This window comes from Gavia stellata, chromosome 1, assembly GCF_030936135.1.
Source record: "Gavia stellata isolate bGavSte3 chromosome 1, bGavSte3.hap2, whole genome shotgun sequence".
In the NCBI taxonomy this organism is placed as follows: Eukaryota; Metazoa; Chordata; class Aves; order Gaviiformes; family Gaviidae; genus Gavia; species Gavia stellata.
Genome location: NC_082594.1, coordinates 21,716,370 through 21,739,883, shown reverse-complemented (window position 1 = coordinate 21,739,883; position 23,514 = coordinate 21,716,370). Strand labels below are relative to the sequence as shown.

Sequence of the window (23,514 nt, the reverse complement as noted above, 5' to 3'; positions counted from 1 at the left end):
CACCTCCCTACTCCTGCTGGCCACACTATTTCTGATACAGGCCAGGATGCTGTTGGCCTTCTTGGCCACCTGGGCACACTGCTGCCAGAACTGACCACAATCCGCCATTCACCTGTGTCACTTGGGCAGGGTGGGGTAGAAGAGTGGGGAGTGAAGGAATGAGGAGGGATGGGGGGGAAGGCGTTGTTCTAATTTGTCTTTGTTTCTCACTATCCAAACCTATTTTAATTGGAATAAATTGAATTAATTTTCCCCAAGTGGAGTCTGTTTTGCTCATGACAGTAATTGGTAAGTGATCTCCCTGTCTTTATCTTGACCTATGAACTTTTCCATCTTATTTTCTCCTCCCATCCTGTTAAGGAGAGTGGCTGGGTGGGCATCTGGCAGCCAGCCAAGGTCAACCTATCACCAAGACGTAGAAGCAGGAGCGGGTGACCTGGGAGGAACGCAGAGACACTTTCCAAGCATGCAGGGATGGGATTAGGAAAGGCAAAGCCCGCTGGGAATTGAATCTGGTGAGGGACATAAAAGACAACAAAGAAGGCTTCAACAAGTGTATTACCAGTAAAAGGAAGACTAGAGAAAATGTGGGCCTACTGCTGAATGTGGTAGGGGACCTGGAGACAATGGACATGGAGAAGGCTGAGGTACTCGGTGCTTTCTTCAGCTCGGTCTTTACTGGTAATACCAGCCGTCAGCAATCCCAGCCCCTGAGTGGGAACACATGGAGAAAGGAAGACTTACTCTCAGTAAGGATCAGCTCAGGGAACATTTAAATAAAGCCGAATGCACAAGACTATGGGACTTAGTGGGATGCACCTATGAGGGCTGAGGTAGCTGGCTGATATCATTGCAAGGCCAGTCATGATGACCTTTGAAAGGTTGTGGTGACTGGAGGAGGTTTCTGAGGACTGGAAGAAAGTAAATGTCACTCCTGTCTTCAAGAAGGGCAACAAGGAAGATCTGAGGAAGCACAGGCTAATCAGCCTCAGCTCAGTCCCCAGGAAGGAGGTGGATGAAATCTTCCTGGAAGATTTCCATTTCCAAACATATGAAGGACAAGAAAGTGATTGGGAGTAGTCAACATGGATTTACAAAGGGGAAATCATGCCTGATCAACTTGATAGCCTTCTACAACAAAATGACCAGCTCAGTGGACAAGGGGAGAGCTGATGAAGTATGGACTAGATAAGTGACTAGTCAGGTGGATTTAAAACTGTCTGAACTGCTGGGTTCTAAGACTTGTGATCAATGGCATGAAGTCCATCTGGAAGCCAGTCACTAGTGGTGTATCTCAGACATCAGTACTGGGGCCAATACTGTTTAACATCTTCATTAATGAACTGGATGATGGGACAGAATGCACCCTCAGCAAGTCTGCAGATGATACAAAACTGGGAGGAATACCTGATACACCAACTAGAGCATCTGACATATGACGAGAGGCTGAGAGAGCTGGGACCATTCATCCTGGAGAAGAGAATGCTCAGCGGTCTTTTATTAATGTGTCTAAATACCTGATGGGAGTGAAGGTGTAAAGAGGATAAAGAGGACAGAGCTGAACTCTTCTCAGTGGTATCGAGTAAAAAGACAAGAGGCAACAGGCACAAACTGAAATACAGGAAATTTCATTTAAGCAGAAGAAATGTTTTTTATGATGAGAGTTGTCAAACACTGGAACTGGCTGCCCAGAGAGGTCATTGAGTCTCCATCCTTGGAGACTCCAAAAAACTCTATTTAAAACCTGACAGGACACTGTTCTGAGCAGGGGGGTTGGACTGGGTCATCTCCAGAGGTGCCTTCCAACCTCAACCCAACCTGCTATTCACAGAACATCTAACATATAACTCTGCTAGACTCCACCCAACTGGACATTTGTTCAGTTTCTGTGCTTAGATCTCAGTAAGCCAGATATTTGTATTTTTCATGTTAGTGACTTGACACCTCTGTCACAATTTCAGACAGTAAAAATTGTTTTGGGACAAGGAAGTCATTTTTCATTGAGATGTATTTGCCCTATTTCTGCTTTGACTTGTGTAGGTAACATAAGCCCCTAAATCCCACTGATTTTGGAAAAATATGCTTTCGTAATTTATAGTACAAACCTGGATACAACAGCATAGAATGGAAGTAGTACTGTGCAGTATTGCACTTCTAAAAATGAGGTCATTAGGCCTGGATAGTTCTGATTTCCTTGTAATTTTGAACCAGGTTATTCTGACTGGTTGATTACTGGCCTTCTGTAGGTTGCTCTTGCTGTTTTGGTTGCTTCTGTCCTAATCAACTCTCGAGATTTGCATCAAATAAAGTTTTTATACAAGTTTGTTCTGTTCATTGTTCTTTATTCTGGAGATTATTCTCCATAATATTCTGAACACTGCCTTTGTATTTTGACTACTTCACATTTTGGATGTCAGCATCTCAAATCATCAGATCAAAATCTGAAATGCTCAAAATTTAAAGGAAATTTCTGAAAAAAAATTGAAAATGTTATAACAGGCTTCATACACACGAAAGGTTTAACTTACTCAAGTTTGCAAAGTACTTGAAGATTCTTAGATTGCAGGTGCAATTCAGGTAGAAATATAATGATCTATTGTCCTTCAAGCAGGAACCTCATCAAGTTGTTTCAGTTACTGAGTTGGCAAAACTGGACTGGACTTTGCTGCTAGTCTTGTCAGAAAGTTAAGCGTCATATAGTTCTCTAAACTTAAGTCTGTCTTCTAGAACAGCATTTGATACCCTGAGCATAAGCAAGGTTTCATGGGCAGGAATACCAAAAACTGCAAGAAAAGGCATTTATCACATTTGTGTCTCTGTTATTCATTATTTTTATTTTTCCTGTGTGATCTGAATCCTGATCCTTCTCTTTGCACTTGTGAAGCGCCTAGAGATCAACTTGTGCCATGTAGTATTATTTGCATTTCAGTTTCTCCTAAAATTTCAGACCACAAAGCAAGATGTGGTATTTTCTTCACTTCCTCCTCCCTCCAGGACCATGATCAACATCCACATTCATATGGCAACATCCTAGATGAGCACCCTGGTAAGCGATTTGAGACTAAGAAAATTACGTGGACTTAGCCTTTATGATAATCTTTACTTAAAGCTTTATAGAAGCAAAGGAAAGTCCCCTTAACTTTAGTGGACCTTGTATCTGACTCAGAAAGCTTAAAAGAGTAAAAGCCCAGCCTTGCATGAGAAGAGTACGGCTGCGAGGAGCTTGCTTCCTCCTTTTCACTGAAGGCTTTGAGCGTAAGTTAAACATTGTGGAGCTGTAGTTCTGTCTTTATACTCTCATATAGTTAATTTTCTTGGTACTGAGATTCCAGCAGAGCTTTCAGCTAAAATGATTGTTACTAATAATTGGGAATTCAATAACATCTGAATTTCAAATTATTGCATGAGATATATATGAAGGCTCATACTTCATTATAAATTATTAATCGGGTTTTGAAAATTATCTTGGATATATAAATCTACTATTAAGGAAATCTGTTGGCATTTCTACTTTTAAGAAATGAATGTAATATTGCCATTAAAAATTCTCCTTGTGATTATTCACAGAATAACTCTAAGAAGCATAAGACAGAAATTAATTTGTCTTTGAATTAGTGCTCTCTTGCATTCATGATTGCAGTTATTCTCCACATCTTCATACTCCAATTCAGAAAAAAAATGCAGTTGGAAGTTGCTATTTCTTCTGGGGAGGAAAAGAGACGATTGAATCACATTTTAGCAGATCTTCTGTTATATCTTTGTCTTCTGTGTAGGGATATATAGGCAGGAGCTGTACAGGTCCTTCCGACTGGAGAGCACAAAGCCAGAGGCATTCTACATTTCTGCATGTGATGCCAGGCTCTCGGATAAATGTGGGTCTCTAGGAAAGTGTAGCTGCTCTCTCTGTACACCAGGTAGCAAAAGCAGGGAAGTGCAGGTCCCATCTTTCTGGCAGATGTGTATCTGGTTTTCTGCACTGTGTTGTTCTGCCACTGGCGTAACTCAGCTCCCCACCTGCAGTGCCTTCTGCGCACCCGGTTACTTTCCTGTAGTGCTTTGCAGCTCTCAAAGACATAATTATACCTTTGATTCCTGCCTCTTTCATTTGTTACAGTAAATGACCAGGTATGACCAGGTATAATTTTGGCATTTGGTTCTGCTGCTGACAGCTGCAAATACTAGAGCTGGGTGGTAAACTTTTGAGGTTCATTGTTATTTTCATTTTAGCGGATGTGTATTTACCTTGTGCCATTCTGGATCATCCATTTTGTCCACGCTGTCAGGCATAGCTTGCTCAGGGTAGATTCCAGCTGATAATAACCAACTCACAGTTTGCACAATATTTAACTAGAAGTCTTTGGTTGCAACTTCAGGTTATTTCTGCCTTGACTGCTTAATTTTACTTTCACGAGAGCACTCCCCAAACCTTTGCTTTCATATGGTAAATACGTAGGAATGCTGCATATGAGACTATTCAGCACGAAGATTTTAATGAAACACTCCTGTAAATAGGCTTGCTTCTCTGCTGTTAACAGTTATTTTAAGCGTATGTTTAACTTGCTGATTTCACACACCGCTGTGCAGCCATTTGTTATATATTAACTTAAGACTCAATCTTGCAAGTTGCTGACTGCTTCTGGATCATGCTGGGTCCCTTTCCCTTCCAGCGGTGTTTAAGGGCTTACAGGGTGCTCAGCACCTCACAGGACTGAGCCCTGAATCCGGGCAACAACAGCCTCTTTCAAAAACCAAACAGGTTTTCTGGAACAAGGTTCATACTGTAACTGGGCAATATTTTGTGCAATGGATTTTCATACATTTAGATTAAATCTTATCCAGAACAACAGATCTCATAGTTAATGGCTGCTGGAAGACATAACCATTTAGGTATGTATGGTGGTAATTAATTACATTTTACAATTACGGCTTTATTAGTTGTTCCAGTTAAGTGCAAAACCATGACTGAGACTAATATTTAATCTTTTGTGTGTTGGCTGCAGCGTGCTTTGCCCCTCTGTTAAAGTGTATGCGGTTTTTAGAGTTGCAGATATCTGTGCAGTTCATCTAGCAAAGCCTTTTGGGCGTTATTCGTCGCTGCGCTTACACACTGTACAACGGGGTGCTTTGTGCACTGTGACTTCAAGGGGACCCCACTGGCAGTGGCATCAGGGGGCAGATTCCCTGGCATTAGCCCAGCTTTCTGGAACCCCCTTGGGCAGAAGCCCACCCAGCCATAGAGCCGAGCCACTGGCACTGCCTGCATCCGTGCCTTGTCACGGATGGCACTGGGCTGGAGCATTGTTCTCCGCTCTGAGTCGGGCATTTTGAGAGGGGAAACTGATCCGTTGCTTACATTTTGGGAAGCCAGGAGAAATAGTTTGTGTCTAAATGTATCTTCATGAGACCAAGATGTGGTGTAGCCTGTACAAACCACAGTATTAATTATTAGTCTTTCTCTGAAACTTGTTTCGGGAGAAGAGCGTGGCATTGGTCTGTGTTGTAAATTCAGATGTATTTGGCACAGAAAAAGTGCTGAAACATACAGTTATTCTCGCTGTTTTGTATGCAGGTGAAGATCATGATCTTCCATTGTTTGCAAGGAAAAAGACAGGACCCGTAACCTTTAAGTAATGGGGTTTAATTCCATCTATAAGCAAGGAAAATTACTTCCAAAAAGGCAGCCCTTGCCTTCCCTGTTCAACACCCTGCCATGCTAGGCAAGCAAGGAGATGCTCTGATTTTGCTCCTGCTATCACCTGCAAATACTGGTAATTAGGAACTAAAAACTAAACCTGAATTTTGCTTTCAGACATATACTTACGGTTGGCCAAAGACCAAGGCACAGTTCTGTTCTAGGGGTTGTTGGAGGAATCTTACTTTAATTCAAATACACCTGTGTCTTAATAACCATACTTTTTCAAAACAAGCAATCGCACTGTTGGCCTTTGCCCTTACTCCCACAATTTAATTATCAGTTGCGCACACGTTTATGTGTGGATTATCTCTCGAGATCACTGTGATTTTATGCATGCAATAGCAGGGAATCACATATGTAAAATGTTTGCATGACCACAGCTCTGGCCGTGTACTCTAGCTGGAATCAGGGTATGAAATCGGTACATAAGTAGACTGTGGATTAAGCAACTTGCTGACTGCCAGTTTTCTTGGAGTAATGGCCGTCAAGTTGGCTGCTGTGCTATTCTGGGGAATAAGCAAAAAATGCAAACGAAACTGAGCTTTTAGGAGTCTTTAGTAAATTAGAGAGGTTTCTGTGTAACTTTAAGCATAATTAGCTAAGCTAACAATGCGAAGAAGTTAAGAGTTGTTTACCCATTAAAAGAAAGCGGGGAACTAGGTAGAAGTTTATGGGAACAAAAGTGGACTGCTGACAACAGTGAAGTATTTTCCAAAACTTTCAGCATAGGATGAAGGCACCACATGATCCCATGTAAGAATATTGCAGCAGAAAGTAGTCACAAGTACTCAATATCCTCCCTGGGAAAACAGCTCCTGGTTTAGGGGAAATGAGGCTGGGCTTGGTTGTATGCTAATTCCTTTTCATTACTATGTGTTAGCAAAGCTGTTTAATACTTGCTGTAAAGCCTGGATTTCACTCTCCTCTCATTTAATACCAGGTTAAATCTGGAATAATAAGCTCTCAAAAGCTTAGAGTTTCCAGTAAAATGAGATTTGGCTAAAAATTACATGTTGGTTTCTACTAGTAACCGTGTTGTAGCTTTGGTGCCCTAAGCAATGAGAGAAGCAAGACTGGTGAGAAAAGAGGATATGCTTCATTAGGATATTGAATGATTTAGTAGAAGTTGCTGTGTCTTATTGCAAACCTTAGGAAGGGTTTCTTTCTCCAGAGAGCCTGAACTCCGTCCGTCCCCTTTTTCTTAGACTTCAGAACAATGAAAAATGTAATAGTCAATTTTGAATCATTTCCAAGTGATGTATGAGGTATTTTGCTTAAGTGTTGGAAAATCAAGACGTAGAGTATTGTGCATGGAGCAGGATGGCTGTTATTTCAGTGTTTCTCAGGCAGCAATATCTGTGACTCTGAGGGCTGAACACTGAACCGGAGCTGTTTATCAGCTGAACGACAGCAGGATTTCTGATAAATTGAGCATCTTCTCTTGGCCTGGTACGGTGAAGTATAAAGCTGATACTACAGTCAGCTGAACTTGGCTTGTTATAAAGGTGCATCTCTGACTTTCTGGTAAAAACAGTTCTTCTGGCATGTATTTGTCTGTGGCTTTTCAGGACTTTCAGAGTTAAAGCTTTCATGTAAATCTTGTCCCTGCTAGGAAAATTACCAGATGCTGACAGGGGGTGTCACCAGCGGCTCAGCTGAACATATGCTGCATATGGCTTGTCTGCAAGCCCTGGACAGGGAGGCCCTGTTCCCTGCTGCCGCAGAGGCTGATGAGAACAGGTTTTAAACTGACTGATTTCAGCACAATACTAAAGGTTTGCCTCTACACAGTGTTCATCCGACCAATGAGACTGAATAACTAATCAAGCATAGATTGGCCTGCCAAAATTTTCACCGCCTCAAAAAGGAGTTAGGTGGCATCTTTACGGAGTTATTTTACAGACGGTATTTTTTGAGGTATAGAGCAATCCCAATGCCCTTACACTGGGGCTATACTGCATTATTTTTGTGGTGAAGCTGGAATTGAAACTGAATCAGAGATTGAATGTAAAGCAAATTAAAAACTCTGTTTACCTTAATGATATATTTTAATCTCTGAATTTGACACAACAGCACTTCATAAGAAATTCAATTAACCTTTTGCTGGAGAAAGTACTCTTGTGCTTTCCCAGGGAAGATACTTAAAAATATTCCCTGTTCGGGATGCTGCCACAGAATTTGTGTTTCTTCGTGTCTCTTTTGTGGACCCGCCACAGACACCCACCCAGCACCACCACCCACACACCCACCTCACACCCACGTCCTGGCACCTACAGCTCTGAAACACAACACACGGGGAATAAGCGGAGGGCACTTCCACGTTCCCCCAGCCCTTTCCAATTCACAGCACTCCTGGGCAGCTCCTGAGACAAATTTTGAGTCTGGAGCCGTTTCAGGAGTCCCGTTGCTTGTGAAAGGAGGAGTTGCCACTCGCCTTCCTGTGCCCTCCTCCCTGCCCTTGGATGCCCTGCGACAGCTCGGGTGCAGCTGGGGGAGCTGGTTCAACTCTCAGCCCGGCAGGAAAAAGCAGAAGGCATGTCCAGCATCTCTCCCTTTAGGTGGTGGCACGTTCTTAGATTGGCTGGAGCCATCACTTCCACCTTCCTCCATAGAGACCAGGTAGATGGAAGGAGGTGATGTGAACAGGAGCAGGTGGTCTATGGGGAGCGACAGCATCTCTGGGTCAGCATATGGTAACAGGAGAGAGCAAAGCAGCCTTTCCAGTCCTGGCACAGAAAGAGAAAGTTAACTGAATTATGTCATGAAAAGCAAGAGGTGGGAAAAGATCTGACTCAGGTATTTAGTATTGCCTAGGCAAGACACAACCTAGGACAGAATTGATGCAAACTGCCTCCCTTTCATACTGCAGCTAGAAATATAGCTCACACCTCCAACTTAGTATTTTAATTATGTACCCCAGCATGTTGAGGGAATGGCTGCTAAGGTTTTTCTCATTAGATTTTCTTAACCTGAATTTTAATGAGGCCTTTTTAAAAAAGGGCAGTGTGACTGACGGAAACCAAAGTGTCCATTTTGTTGTTTGCAATGTTTAGGCAAAGACAGCTCACAAATGTAAATTAACTTTTGTAGTAAGAAAATACATAATCTTTCAGGTTCAGAGCTACCCTGTGCTCTTACAAGACATACATTATTAGCCAGATCTGCAAACTCCAGTTTAGAAGATTAATGGACCATCATCAAAACAGGCAATTGAGTCTTGAAACAGGCACTTTAGTCTGAACTCCTTTCAAAAAACTGGACTTCAGGGTTTGTCCTCTGCATGGGTAGATAATGCATTATTTTCTTTTGTGTGTACACTTTTTATAGCTCTCATCGCCATAAGCATCAAAGTGCCAGAGAAGCATTGATGGATTTGTCCTTGCAGGCCCATAGGTTATAAGGTACTACTCCTATCAACACTTATTTTACACATATGGCACTTAAGCTGAGAAAAGTATGCTGAACTGCCAAGGTCAGAGCGAAACAAAACCCAGAATCCCTCTTCCCCAGCCTCAGTCATAAAGACATCTTTCCTGCCTTAGATGGGGTTTTCATTTTTTTCAGATGATTTACCATTACTTTCAGGGCTGGTATAATCCAGAGTTGTTTAACCTCTACTCATAGGAATATGGGTGTCTGAGCCATAATGGTCGCTCGGGGCACTGGATCCAGTCCCCCCCTGTTTCAGACAATTATGCCATTTGGTATCTTAGATATATATAACTAACTCCATCTCGGGCTAATTAAGTTAGATTTTCTTCCACGCTGTTCTAATAGGAAGACAGTTGCGCGATTCCAATGTTCTGATCTTTAAAAATCTTCTTCTGATTTCCCACCAAAATCTTTATAAAACATGCATTGAAGTATACTGATAATATGGAGGAGTATTAACCAGAAAGCGCAAGGAATCTTTTTCTTCCTTTGCAGACAACTTGTCAACTTTGCCACTTTGAAATAGTTAAAAATACCCAAATAACCAACCCTAAACAAAACCCCAGAAATCTAACAGAAACGTAGACACAGATAGATTGGCCAGGGGAAACCTCTGCCAGCCCAAATGAGCCTATGTTCACTAGTTTTTAGGGTCTCCAATAGCACAAATGAGCTGTGCCAATCCTACCTAATGCCCTCTACTTACAGCTTTAGTGTATCTGAATGACCAACTTGAGCCGCTGCAACATCTTACAGAGGCAGTCAATATGTATTATTTGTATTGATTCCTAGAAACAATTATAATATTACAAATAACATCAGGCTGCAAGAGATTTCCTTGACTGTCCTGCTGATAAAAGATCTAATTTAGTATGTATAGCTGTTTTTATCAGGACGAGTAAGCTAGCCCAAAATTTATAAATTTGTATGTGTCTGATTCCATGTCCAGACAAACAAGTTTTCAAGTGAGAGGCATTGTGTTTTCTGCATCTTTAAAATCAGGTAACTTCTTTTCCTGCCAAAATAAACAGTTTGCTTAAATTTGACCATCCATGTTTTAAAAAAATACTCTTGATTTTAGCGTTAATAAAGAAGAAGGTAGGTAGTTACTGCAGCACCAGAGAAAGAGAGGGATGACTGTTAGTTAAAGGCTTATCATTGCTTTGAAATTTTCAGGCAGGTTAAATTCAGAGCACGTATTTTATTGAAAAGGCCCAGCACGTAAATGTAGCACTTCACTGGTATCCACTTCGTTCAGATCTTTTTTTTTCTAGCTTTTCCATTCCACAGGATTTTTGATAGAGTAAATTCAAACAAAAAGCAGAAGTTATTGACAAACTAGATGTAGAATTATCAAGAAGATTTCTTTTTTTTTTTTCTGAGAAAGAAAGAGAAACATGGTGGAGATGGTAATTCAATCTTCTGGCACAAGAAATGTGCCCATGAATGTTAATTTAGTTCAGACTGTACCAAAGACAGCAAGTTTGTCATTGTAAAAAGAGACTAAACAAAGGAAAGTATTGATACTAATTGAAAAAAAAGCCTGTGTGGTTCTTGAAGCACATGAATCAAGACCGCCCGCAAGCCTCCACTGATTAACAACAACAACAACATACCCTGATGCTTCCCCCTAAATGCTACCTGTTTCTGCCTTTTTTAATTTTAGTGAGATACTCACTGCTCTGACCTCATGACCGTATCAAAAGCTGTAATTGTTCAGGGCTTTTTGCCCCGGCCAGCACGGAGTTAACGAAGGTGTGCAGATGCAGTATCACCAGTTGGGTATTTCTGTTGCATCAGACTGGGCCAATTATTCTAGAGAGACCTGTTATTTCATTATAATAAGCATCAGAAGCAAGGTGATCTTATATAACTTCGCATAATTTCTAGTGATGTGGCATCGTTCCTAATGAAGTCCACTGCCTGCTTCACTTTTAAAGTGTTTCCATCTTTTCTAATATCTGATGGACACTGTCCCTCTGTGTGTTGATGTATCCCTGCTTCCTTCAGCACAGCTGAATGATTTAGGCGAGGGTTGGGTGCTGCTTGTTCTTCCTCCTCGAGCCCAGGGAGAAGCACCATCGCTCTAAAATCATATAGACCCACGCACAGCCCCTCGCTACGGCTCACATGCAAAAATGAACGAAGTGCGCCAGCTCCTCAGCCCCTGGCGTGCACGATGCAAACACCCGCTCAGGTGGTCCTCAGCCCTCAAACTCTTCAAGGCCCTTTCTCTATGTATTTATTCTTCCATTCACTTATTTTGGCCTCCTGGTTGCATAACAAGGCACCTTCACATCCTCAGTTAATTTTGGAAGGCTGCAGTTTTGAATAGAGATGGCAGGGTAATTAAGTGGGTGGGGAAGAAGGTTGATGAAGAGCTCTTAATAGTCACTTTTACATGCTATTATTTCGAGCAAGGAAAATAAATACAGAATGTCTGTAGGGCCATCAAATGCTGCAGCAAGGAGTGGGACATAGGAAGGGATGGCAGGTACAGCAGGGAAGGAAGAGAAAGCAAATGGCTGCAGGGTGGGACAATCCCACCTCTCTCTCTGAGATTGCACCCTTTCCTCCCAAATAGTCCATATCACTTTAATGTACATCCATCTAACAGATAATCTAATATAACTTTTTTCAAGACAAAAAGAAAAACATATATGGTATAGAAAAAAAATTTTTTTTACTAATCTTTTTTCCTTCCTATTTCTGTCTACTTTACATCTCCACAGTCTTTTTCCTGTCTACATCTTACACTTTGTGAGACACAAAATAAAGGTGGAATTCAGCCTTCCTAATTGGTAACGGGAAGTCTTCTTTATGTTTAAACACAATGATCTGTTTATTGGCAACTGCTCTTCTGTAGTACCAGCCATCTCTTCGTGTCATGCTGTCTGAATAATGCCTCTTGAGGATGGGGAGAAAGAATAGCGTCGCAGTTGGACGCTGTGGGGTTATAAATAACGTTCTAGCAGCCTGAAAGGCTGAAGCCATCATTAAGTTGCATGCAGCTGTACTGGTGTAGGTGGGTGAGTAAGAGCAACTCGGGGATGGGATAATGGTAACCTGGTACACAAGGGTCATTTTTCATCAATGGCGTCACACCATCGGGCTATTGTGTTCTCCCCAAATTAGGTCTCTGTGTTTAACAGAGCTGAGCAAGCTCAGCAAAACAGCCTCGGCAAAGCACATTTGAAAGAAGATTAGAGGGAAAACCAGTTTGTTGTGTGTTGTGATTTAGACCAAATTGTGGTAAACTTTCCTCACTTTGGTCAGTAGTTACCTTTATCAGCAGCAAAGTAAATGCAACAGGAACTGGTCTTTCGGAAGTAGCATACCAGCTTTCTGCATAGGGGCAATGATGACTTTCACCAGGCAAATTAAGAAGTTAATACAGCAATTTAACCCAAGCTGTCCTTTGAGTGTTTTGCTTAGCAACATGATTCATTTTCTGGAATGGACTTTTTCAGTGCCAAGACGACAAAGGTCTTGAATTTGGAAAATCCCTTTCAATTTTTTATTACTAATTTCGTTGGAGGTATACACAAATGGGAAAACCCTACATTAATTTCACACAGTTTATATATAAAACAGATTAAAATAATTAGCAGCCTATGTTAGTTTGAGCTTGCACACACAAACATACTACTCTTCCCTCATTTCTAAACTGAACAAATTGAGATCTTGATCCTGCTCCCAGTGAAGTCAGTGTTGCCTTTAACTTCAGTAGATATATGACTCAGCTTAATTCCCCCGGTGGGACCTGTCAATGTGTAAAGATACCTTGGAGGTTAATTGCTTGCAGGAGAGTCTTTGCCTGGGATGTAAAAGGAAGGTGCAAATTGCAGAACTGGAGCATTAGCTACATACTGCAGCCTGGAAAAGACACTGTCATTTAAAGCAAAGGGATCTCTTATTTCAGTAATCCTGCATCTTAATAATTAAATTTGGTCATCCATTAATTTAGAGTATGTCTTAGAGAGTCACATCCTTTGCCATCTTGCCCAATAGCTGTTGAAGTAGGACAAATGTTTTTACGTTTTCCTGAAATTATTCCTTTTGGCTCTTTTTTTCCCTCTCACTCTTTTAAGAGTATCTTTTTTAAAAAAAAAAATCACTACTTTAAAATAGACTTTTAGAAAGTATTTATAAAAGAACCATGAAAGAAATAATAGAGTTGTGGGAGTAAAAGAGAGGATTTCTAAACTAAGTAGAGTATCATTCTCATTTAGGCTTCTCAGATTCAAGTGAGTGACTTATTACGTAAATGTGCCTTTTGCTATTCTGAGAAAGCTAGGAGATACATGACTACCGATTAAAAGTTGGGGGAGGGTTGTTCCTTTATCATTAAAACTCTATATTCTTTCTCCCATGCCACAGTTTTTGTAATCCTTTCCCACCTGTATTACACTTGGAATAATCCTTCTCATTCCTTGTCACATGCACATTAAACCTCTTCTAAATGACAAACTTAGAGTTTCTAAAACAAGCATTTCTTTTTTGTTGCAATAAGTGTAATGACCATTGTCAAATCCCTGTTAAAAATCTCATGCATATACCAATCTGGAATTTATTCTTGGAGTTCTTCTCTTCATAAATTACTGTACTCGGTCAACCATAACGTGTAATGCTGGCACTGCCTCTCAGTTCACTGCAGCCTTTGTTACGCATCTGGAGTCAAACTATTAGCCTGTAAGTAACATAGTATATAGCTCAGATCTTCAGAAATACTTATGAAAGTGCTATGAATGTGTTCTTATTTACACCTTTTCAAGCATTTTTAGTGGCAAATAGTATTAACCCCTCAAGAAACGAAAAAGCTCAAAAACCAGCGAGGAATGCCACTTCAAAAGCCCCTTTTTTTCATCAGAAATTTGGATGACATTTTGCATTTTTAGGGTTGTAGAAAAACCTTTATACATGAAGGACTAATTTACTGAAACTTTGGTGTGTAACTTTGACAAAACACTATGGCTTGTTTTTCTTCAAATATTGTAAGAAACTGGAAAGCGTTCAAGTTTATAGTCAGAACAGTGATTTGCCTTCTTTCTCCCGGCAGCCCTGTCAATAAATTTTGCTTTGCATCATTTTACTAAACCTTGGTGTGAAGGCACCTGAATACTATATACACTTCCCAGCCTTTAAAAAAAAAAAGATTCGGATTAAGAAAAGATTTGGGTAATTATTGGTCTCCAGTACAGGAAGTTAATCCTGTTCTCAGACACACTCTAGTGTGCTGCATCCGTGCTTCGCTAAATAGTACGCGCATGTGGAAGGACAGACTGACTCAATGAATCTGCAAGAGTTTGAAGAGGGTTTTAGCATATGACCAGTAGAAAATCTATGACAAACAAGACTCGAAGATTAAAACGATAGTATTTACTGTTAGAAACTTGACAAATGTCTAATTGGCTAAATACTGTTATCTCTGTAATTGAAATTTTCTAGGTATTTCCTTTATTAAATGTAATGACATTTAGGAAACATGACATACAATGATACTCTTACCTAATTATCCAAAGTGAGCTTTTTTGCATGGCTTTCTAAGAAAATTAAGTTCTGGCAAGCATTTTGTTAGTCTGTCAATACCTTCTCATGCAATTTCTGTCTCCTCAAGCAGTTTTTAACCTGCTGATGAGCTTCAAATATATTTAAAAGAAGGGTTCAGATCTCAAAGTTATCAGAATTTCTTAAGTTTGAGAAACAGTGTTGGCTGGATAAAGGAGAGACCCAAATTAGTGGCTCAGTTCAGCCTGATAACTTTTTCTGCTTTGTCTTTTTGTCCAGCTGGTAGATAGAGAACACAGGAGGAACTGGGAGTTCCCTTCTCTGAGGGGACTTGTGGATTAAAAAGGGTATTCAAAATTAATGTGATGGATATAGTTGGGATATTTATGGAAAGGAAACGTGCAGGAACATAGGAATATAAATCCATTGAAATTCAGGTTTGAATAGCGCTGTTAGAAGTTATTAAGTGACCAGCACAGACCCCTAGAGATACCAGGGAGGCTGTGAGATAAGTTTATAAGACCTGTTGAAAGTGTTTTTAAAGTTAACTTCTGATACACTTCTTGTCTCATATAAATGAAATAATATTTCTGCTAATGGTGCTGCTAAAGTCGTTCTCTTGGCCATTTCAGTGCCTGCACTGAGACCCCCTTCAGAGACTTCCTTTTCCCATCGTCTGAAGCAGATAATTCTTGTCTGCACTGACTTGAGAGCTTCCCCAAGCTAACACAGGTCACCAGCGATAGTCCATATGGAGCCTCTCCATACAGTCTCAGCGTTTCCAGTCCTAATCTCCATTTCCCCTTTGCTTCCCATGCCCAACACTGTAAAGCAACCACTTTACCCTCTCATTTGAGTCATTCTTCAAAACTCACTCCTTCCATGGGGCATACCATTAGGTGAGGCCAGCAAGACCTGGGCTGGTGGCAGGCTTTGCCTGCTGTTGCTGACCGCTGGAGAATCCTGTGGTCACTTGCAGAGTTATTTGCTACCTCGTTTGACCTACATCCCTTAAGCCCATTTGTTTGCCTCATCCCCTAACTACACCTTGCCTTTGAGAGTATGTCTACGCTGCTCTCCAGAGAAGTAATTACAGCATGTACAGTCACACCAGTCTCAGAGGAGAGGCAGTGGGGCTGATGGCCTTCGTTACTTCTTTAGGGTGTCTGTTTTGCCATGTGCTCCGTGTTGTCCCATTTTCATTTTGCCTCTTACCTGAGGTACATTAAAACAGTTTTAGTTATGTCTACAGCTCCAGTCCGAGTACAGAAATATTTTTAGACAGTAAACTATTTGAGCAAGGACTACCAGTTGTTATGGGTCTTTGTCAGGAGTCATGACATGGGGCTGCTGTAAGACATTGTCTCGCAAAATTTTTCTTGTAGTATATGAACACTGTTCAGATTGCGCATAAAATGCTGTTCTTGCTGTTAACTCTGAGGAACAGTGGCAAAACAAAAAGTTGTACAGATTTGGGACTGAGAGACAGCCTGGGAACCAAGCATGAGTATCTGAAAGAGCTTGCTGATGGCAAGAACTTCTTTTCCAGCATTAATGTCTTTAAGCTTAATAAAGCAAACCACACTTAGGAAAATATGCTGATTTGTTCTCCAGTAAGAAATTTGTGTTTGGCACCACGAATACAATGGGGCCCCAGTCCAATTTAAATACTAAATGAAAGTACGTTTTTATGTTGTGGATTGTTTTGTTATGAAATATACAACTAGCTACGAAATTTACTTTGCTGGGGTGAAAAAGGGTGACACATGATCTGAGGCTTTTTTCAATTACTTTGGGCTTACTAGGAGGATCATTTACATCGTGTAAGGGAGTTGACTATTTAACCCGCAGATTATAGCTGGGAAAATAAACTCGTGTCTGAGAAGGGGTGAGAACTGGGGTTGGCGAAGCGGCCGTGCCAGCCAGCAGAAGCCTGCGCAAGGCCTGCGCCTATGGCAAAAAACACGGGTGAGCAGAGCACACGTACCTTGAAGGGCAAAGTGAGTGGCGAGGCTGGGACAGCATGCATGACATTTTGAAGGTACTAAACACGGTCCTCCTTGTGTGGCCGGGTGCTTTCGACTGGGGCATCGCCGCCGCACACGGCAAGTGGAAGGGAGGCTCCTTCCAGCAAGCGGCAGCGCTGGCGACCCGGCGGGACTCACTTCGGGGCGGGCGGAGCGGAGCAGACCCTTCCCGCGGGGGAGGACCGAAGCCGAGGGCCGCCGGCAGGCTGGGCGCGGGGCCGGCCGGAGGAGCCGGGGGTTCCCGGGCCGCCCCGCCCCGCCGGGCCGCCGCCCCCGGCCGGCGCTGCCCGTGAGCGCGGTGCTCCCCGCCCGCCCGCCCGCCCCTGCTCGCCGCCCTCCGCCCCGCTGCCGCGGCCGCTGCCATAGCGATGCGGGAGCGGGCGGCGGCGGGGACGGGTTGCGGCGGCGGGGTCCCCCGGCTCGCCCCAGGTAAGGGCGCTGCTCCGCGAGTCGCCTCCCGGCAGCGGCAGCATCGCGGGGAAGTTGTTGTGGACTCCGCGCTGTGAGCTGCTTTTTTAAATTTAATTTCATTGTATTTGTTCTCCTGCCTCTCCCGCTCCCTTTCTGCCTGCTCAGGTGCAGTTTCTCCCAAAGCCGCTTTCTCTGGGAACTTCTCTGCCGAGAGCAGCGTCTTCTTCTCATTAATTTTATGTACTTTTTTTTCCGCGTGGAAATTTGCGAGCGGTGCAAGAGCGCACAAGAGCAGGCCGAGGTTTCGGTGCCCGGCGGGCTTTTGTCCGGCCCCGGGTGCCGCGGCGGCGGGGGCAGGCTCGGCTCGGCTCGGCTCGGCTCGGCTCGGCTCGGTTCGGCTCGGCTCGGCTCGGCTCGGCTCGGTTCGGCTCGGCTCGGCCTCGCAGCCCGCTGGGCTCCCGCCGCGACCCTGTGAATGAGGGGGATTAAAAACAGCGGCGAGGGAGATTTCAGGCATCTCGCTGGAACACAAGAAAATCCTTTTATCCCCAGAGGGGCAGAGGCTCACAAAACTCCCTTTAAAGTGCACTCAGGATGGAGCAGCCCTAAAACCAGTGGGTACGAGCACCAAAACTCCCGCGTTTCGCGAGGCGGTCGGGGTTTGCCTGTGCGGGATGTGCAGCTGCTGCCCCGGCCCGCTGCCTGCGTTCTTACTGCGATGAAAAACCCCGACAGGCCTCTGCCTCTCCTGCAGGCAGCGGGGGCTCTGCCGCCGGGCCCCCGCCTCGCCCGGCCCCCTCCGCTTGCCAGGGGCCGTCCCCGCTGGCCCTCCGAGCCCCCGCGGCCACTTGGGTGGGAAGGAGAGAAAGAAGGGGCCGGGGCTACCTCTCTCCCTCAAGCACAGCTGTACGTTTTCTCTCCTCGTTTCGGGGAGGTGGTGGGTGGAATCCGCTCCCCCCCCCCCGGCAGTGGCAGGTTTGTGAAGATCCCACTGGCCCTTACAGGGCCATGGTCTTCATTTTTAAGATGGTGCCAGCTTCGGACTGGGCATCCCAGTGGTTCCAGTGGTTTCTGGGCATTGTGTAGCATGGTGGTGCAAGCACCTGCCTGCCCCGCAAAGACCCCCGGCTGGGGCAGGGTGGGCATGGCCGGCGGTCCCCACACAGCTTTCCCAAGTACCAGAGTGTGGTTTGGGCTGCTGGATCTCCTACACTCAGCTCAGGGGGAGATCCCTTACACAGCACGTCCCAGTCACAGAGACTCCAGTCACTTCCAAATTCAAGTTTTCATTGCGCTGTCACAACAGCATAGGCCGGCTTCTGGCTTTACGTACTTCTGAATCTTGTTCTCTTTGGCTAGAGAAAAATACTTTGCTGTGCACTTGATGTAACTGTTAGGTTTACCTGCTAGGGCACAGACAAGACAGCCGAGTGTCATGCAGCCTTCCGACAGCAGCAAATGTAGGAAAAAATGTGAATGTTTTCCTCTTTGCCCACTGTTTGAGGATTTGGTGGCATGTGATGGACATGCTTGTTTTTTTGGATGAAAACTTCTCGTGTCTTGGAGCGCAGTGCTGAGCGCTGTGTGGAGGAAGACTGGATTGCTGTTGTTGGGGGTTTCTCTAAGTGTGTATGTGAATTAGCATTGTAAGGTAGGTGTGGTAGTCATACTGAATTTATTAGCTCATTAAGCATTAGAGAAACAAGTACATATTGAAATTATTCTGGTCTCTTAAATTGCTAATGAATGCAATTATACTTTGAAGGAGTTATGAATGTCTTCTCACCACTGCAACACACCTTTGTTCAGTGAAAAAGAGCTCCTTCATTTTGTGCATGCCTTTATTTCCTACACTGGGGCTCAGACTTCTTTTACTTGGGGACTTTGTAAGGAAATTTCTCTAATGGTTGTTTCTGTTTCCCTGATGCAGGCAGTGCAGCCTGAGGAGCTCAGCTCACCCAGTCGATGTGAAAGCAAGACAGACCAAGGTGCAGCAGATGAAGGAGAGGCAGCAAGGTCAGCTGGTGGAGACAGCAGTGTGGCTTTGAGCTACCCCAGCCTCCATCTCCATGCGTACAGCATCGAGAGCATGACAACGTTTCCAAATGGCTGTGGAAATGGCACCACTGTTACTTGTATAGTTATGGATAACACAGAGCCCCAAAACCAGACTACCTGTGTCAGTCAAAATGGGGGATACAGCACCAGCAACAGTCATGAGGAGGAAATTCAAGAGGATAAGCTCAGCCCTTCCAAAATCATGCGCTTTTTCACCACCCCTCGGAAACGGGCTAATTCCAGCTCCGACAGGCCTCGTTCTCTGGTTTTGATGAGCAACTCGTCCACGTGGAATGCTTTGTCTTCCATCAGAAAAATGGGGTCTTTCAAGAAGTTGAAATCTTCAGTTCTCCAAGGAATTCAAACAAGGGAATGCTCAGACATCTTAAATGATAACGGCATAGGCAAACATGGTTCAAATGGGGCAGTGGTGAGAGTTCAAACTAACAGGTATTCCTATTCGGGGCCTCTACATGATTTCCAGAACACAGTGGATGGTTTAGCTTCTGACTGCTCTGATGCAGAGGAGAGCGATGAGTCTTTCCTGAGGAATACTCATCGTTCACGCAGCATCAGGCGGGCTTATGGTGCTGGCCGCATAAACTTGCTAGACACGGATAAAATTCAGAGTCATCACAACTGTACTAGGCCAACATCCCCCGTCATCATAGAGCCGAAGATCTGTGAAATTTTGGTGAAAGACTCTGAAAACAACAGGATCATTTATCGGAGAAGCAAAAGTTCAGATAATTTGAACTTTCTGAAAAAAAGCTCATTCAAACGGAAGTCCACCTCAAACCTCACTGACCTCAAGGTTGCAAATGAAAAGCAGATGCCAACAAGGACTGTGAGTGTTACTTCTGCTGACTCAGACAAAACCAGTGGGAACCCTGAGAGGAGATCCAAGCGATGGAAGAGCCCTATCAGGGCAAAGGATTTTGACCGAGTTTTGAAACTTGTCAGTAACGTTACAGATGTTGCATGGAAGAAGGATGGCCCTAAGACCACCGCTCCTTCTCCCAGTGAGCAGTCTCAGAGAACAAGGTCAAACAGCAGACTGCACGATGACTATTCCCGCAGGGTTTCCAGCAGCACGGATCATGACAGAAAGAGATGCACCTCCCAGGTATCTAGTCCAGACTCTTCCTTGCCAGGAACACCTTGTCTGCAAAGCCCCACAGTTGCTCAGGACAAAGAGGCTGAAATGAATGTAGCTGTTGCTGAAGACAAAAGCCTCAGGACGTCATCAGGTATCCCAGACTCTGATAGCTTATCACCCACGCTGAATGACATTAGTCCATTTCCCAATGAAGTGTTTTATTCAGACTCGGATGAGCCAAAAGCTACCCAGCAGTTTGCACACGAAGCTGAAAACCCTCATGTTCCAGTCAGGCCGACTACTCCAAAGCCTCAAAGTCCCACTGCAGAGAAGGTCAAGTGCAATATGAATTTCCAGTGCCCAAACCATCACAGCACGTTGTCACTGAGCTCATCCGAGAGCGAGGAGAGAGTCGAGGTACCAGGGCTGAAGCTGGGCAGGAATCCTGTTTGCTTCCAGGACTCAGTGCAAACTGTGTACTATGATGATGGAAATGAAGACAGCGGCATAAGCAGTCACTCTCAGCTGAGCCTCAATTTAGCCTCTGGTGCTGAAGAGAAAAAGGAAGAGGTAAGAAAGAAAGCAAAATCCTTTAGAAGCTGTATATATATCGATCAGGTTTTGTCTTTATTAATGCAAAACAATGTGAACAATGCAAAATAACCTGAGTACTAATGGATATTGCAGCTTGTTATTGCTAAAATATGCTGACAGCAATTATTTCCTTTAATATATTCTCTTTGGATGCTAACATCAAATTATTTTTTCTTTGTGCATTAATATCAAAGAAAGTTTTGGCAGCAAAGCTATTCATGTATGTTTTCAAGGGCAGCTTATTGCACCCTGAAGATATACCACCTTGTCATGTGGTCTTGTCAGATTTTACCAGCCAAAGCAGGGTCTGGCTGTGTTTCTGTCCAAGCTGAAAGGTCTCTAAAGAGTCTGTGTATTTTAAAGTAGTGTTGATTCAGTGTAAAACACTTTGCCTGTGGAAGCCTTGCAGAACACGGTAGTACTTGTAGAGCAGTGTGGCGTGAAAGATACAGTATAGAGGTTTAAGAATTCGGTTGTATTCGATGTTTTCACTGTGCAATGATGGCTATGCTGAGGGTAAACTATTTGGTTATTTATTTGCCTGCAAATTTCAAACAGCAGTACTTTGCCCACTGGGCTGAGTGTGTTGCTACTTCTGTTTTGTTGAAGACACCAGCCTTTCACTGCACCTAATGCATGATTTCATACTCCTGGTAGATGGGTAGATGTGCTGCAGCACCTCTGAGGCAAGCTCACGTAATAACCCTGTGCCCTTACCTAAAGTACTGTGTGAGTTGGCACTGGAGCAGTTGCAATGACTGGGCAGTGTTGGTGAAGAGCTGTCATACGTATCCTGCACCTGTTTGAGATGGTGGGGCTCACCTCAGCCCTGGCAATGTACAGTAATATGGTTTTGAGCTACTCAGGGTAAGGTAGCAGAGAAAGGTTTGCTGCTCACTGGGAAAAATACACCCAGGCAAAAATCTCTCTAGATTTGTATGAATATGGAAACCATTTACAAAATAAAGCTGACATAACTTTTAAACCACCTCAGTTTGACTGAAAGTATCTTATACCTTAGGTATGAGATAGACAAAGGGAATTGTTGCAGCTGCACAAACTTCAGCCTTTCATGCTGTAAAGTCTTATGTCTGCGAAGCCATCTTACTTTTAAAAGCCTGGCATGCTTTTTGCAAACTAACTGTAAATGGTTACAGAGTTTATCAGTCATAGAATCATAGAATCATTTAGGTTGGAAAAGACCTTTAAGATCATCAAGTCTAACTGTAATATTGTCCTTCTGCTGGAGAAAAGTGAGTGTGTTTACTGTAGTGCTTGCAGCTATGGTAAGATTGGAAAAATAAACTCAATGTGTATAAATGTTGGGGCTCTGAGGTTATTCCTCTTCTGGAGTCCCAGAGTTGCCACAGCCATCCATCTTTTCCAAAATTCTCACTGAAGAGCGTGTGCAAGGAGATGTTTTCACACTGCCAGAAGAGGCGAGAGCCCTAGTGTGGACATATGTCAGTTCTATTTCTTGGGAATAAAATGGAAGGAGAATTAATGCTACTCATCTACCATCTAGCGGTGATGTGTGATCATGACCCAAGAGAAATTCAGCTTGTCCCTCCCCTTGGCTCCTGACAAACCAGTACAGTTTTTAAATGAATGTGTACATTGGGTGGATAAAAGTTACTGCAGTTTTAGTTTTAACACCACATTCTGTTATTATCTAGCATGCAATTTAAACTTTCTCTTTATATTTTAACATATTTTAGGTTAATTCTGAGTGCCTTTTAGTGCTCGCTTCAGTTGCCTGAATACGGAGCGTGCACTGGTGGCAGCTCCGGGTTTGTGCAGTGGGCAGGCGGCCGGTGTGGGACGGAGCCCTGCAGATGAAGGAAACGGTGGCCCAGGGATGGACTCCTTGGCTGGTAGGCAGCAGCGAGGGACTGTGGCCCCCTCCCTCTGCTGTGAGCACTGCCTGGAGCCCTCTGTGTATGGCAGAACAACTGCGGCCAGCCAAATGGTGCAATTGCATCCAGACCTCTCTTCTGATCCAAAAAAGCAAAGTTTTTCAAGGTGGTAGCTGTGGATTGGAAGCAGGAGCTGTGCAGGACAGGGTTTACTTCTGTCTTACTATGCAAGGGGTGTAAACTCTGTCCTCGCTTTTTTCCACGCCTGCTCCTCATCCTATACACAACCCTACAGCTGTGGCACTCAGAGTGACTACAAAACGTGGAGAGTGGTATGGTTTCTCCTTTCCATTTCTTTGGAGGGTTTCATTGCTTGTTTCCTCCTCCTGAGCATGCTTGCCTCAGCGTGGAGGTAGCTTGGTACCAAAGATACTGTCTCTTTATGCCAGGTTATTTTTTAATTGGAGTTTATTCAGCCCGCAGGCACTTTTATGAATGCTGCATACTCACACAATGAGGTCATTGGGGTTTGAACTTTTGACTACAATTCATTTTTAACTCTACCTTACACCTCCGCGTTACAGAACTGTACCCACCCAGAAAATTGTTCCTGTGACAGTCAAGTGTTTGGTTCATTCTGAACAATCATTTGAGATGTAATGGTGAGCCATGCAAATCCCAAATTTTTAAGATTTTGTCTGAACCTGAAATACACTGTGTTGATGGACAAATCCACAGAGTTTCCATGTTTCATGCATCTTCTTTTCTGTATGGATTTCATGTAAAAGCCAGTATGTATTCCAGTACAGACACTAAAATCTCTGTGGCTTGGAG

At 43.6% G+C, this 23,514-nt stretch overlaps 1 protein-coding gene across 1 annotated transcript in view; it reads left to right on the top strand.

Annotated features, from left to right (window-relative positions):
* The first annotated feature begins 19,318 nt into the window (after window positions 1–19,318).
* Window positions 19,319–23,514, top strand: part of SPATA13 (spermatogenesis associated 13) — a 45,181-nt gene continuing 40,985 nt past the window's right edge. The window contains exon 1 of the mRNA XM_059816009.1: window positions 19,319–20,800. Coding sequence (XP_059671992.1) covers window positions 19,334–20,800 — 1,467 coding nt within the window. The 5' untranslated portion in view covers window positions 19,319–19,333. The remainder of the gene's footprint in view (window positions 20,801–23,514) is intronic.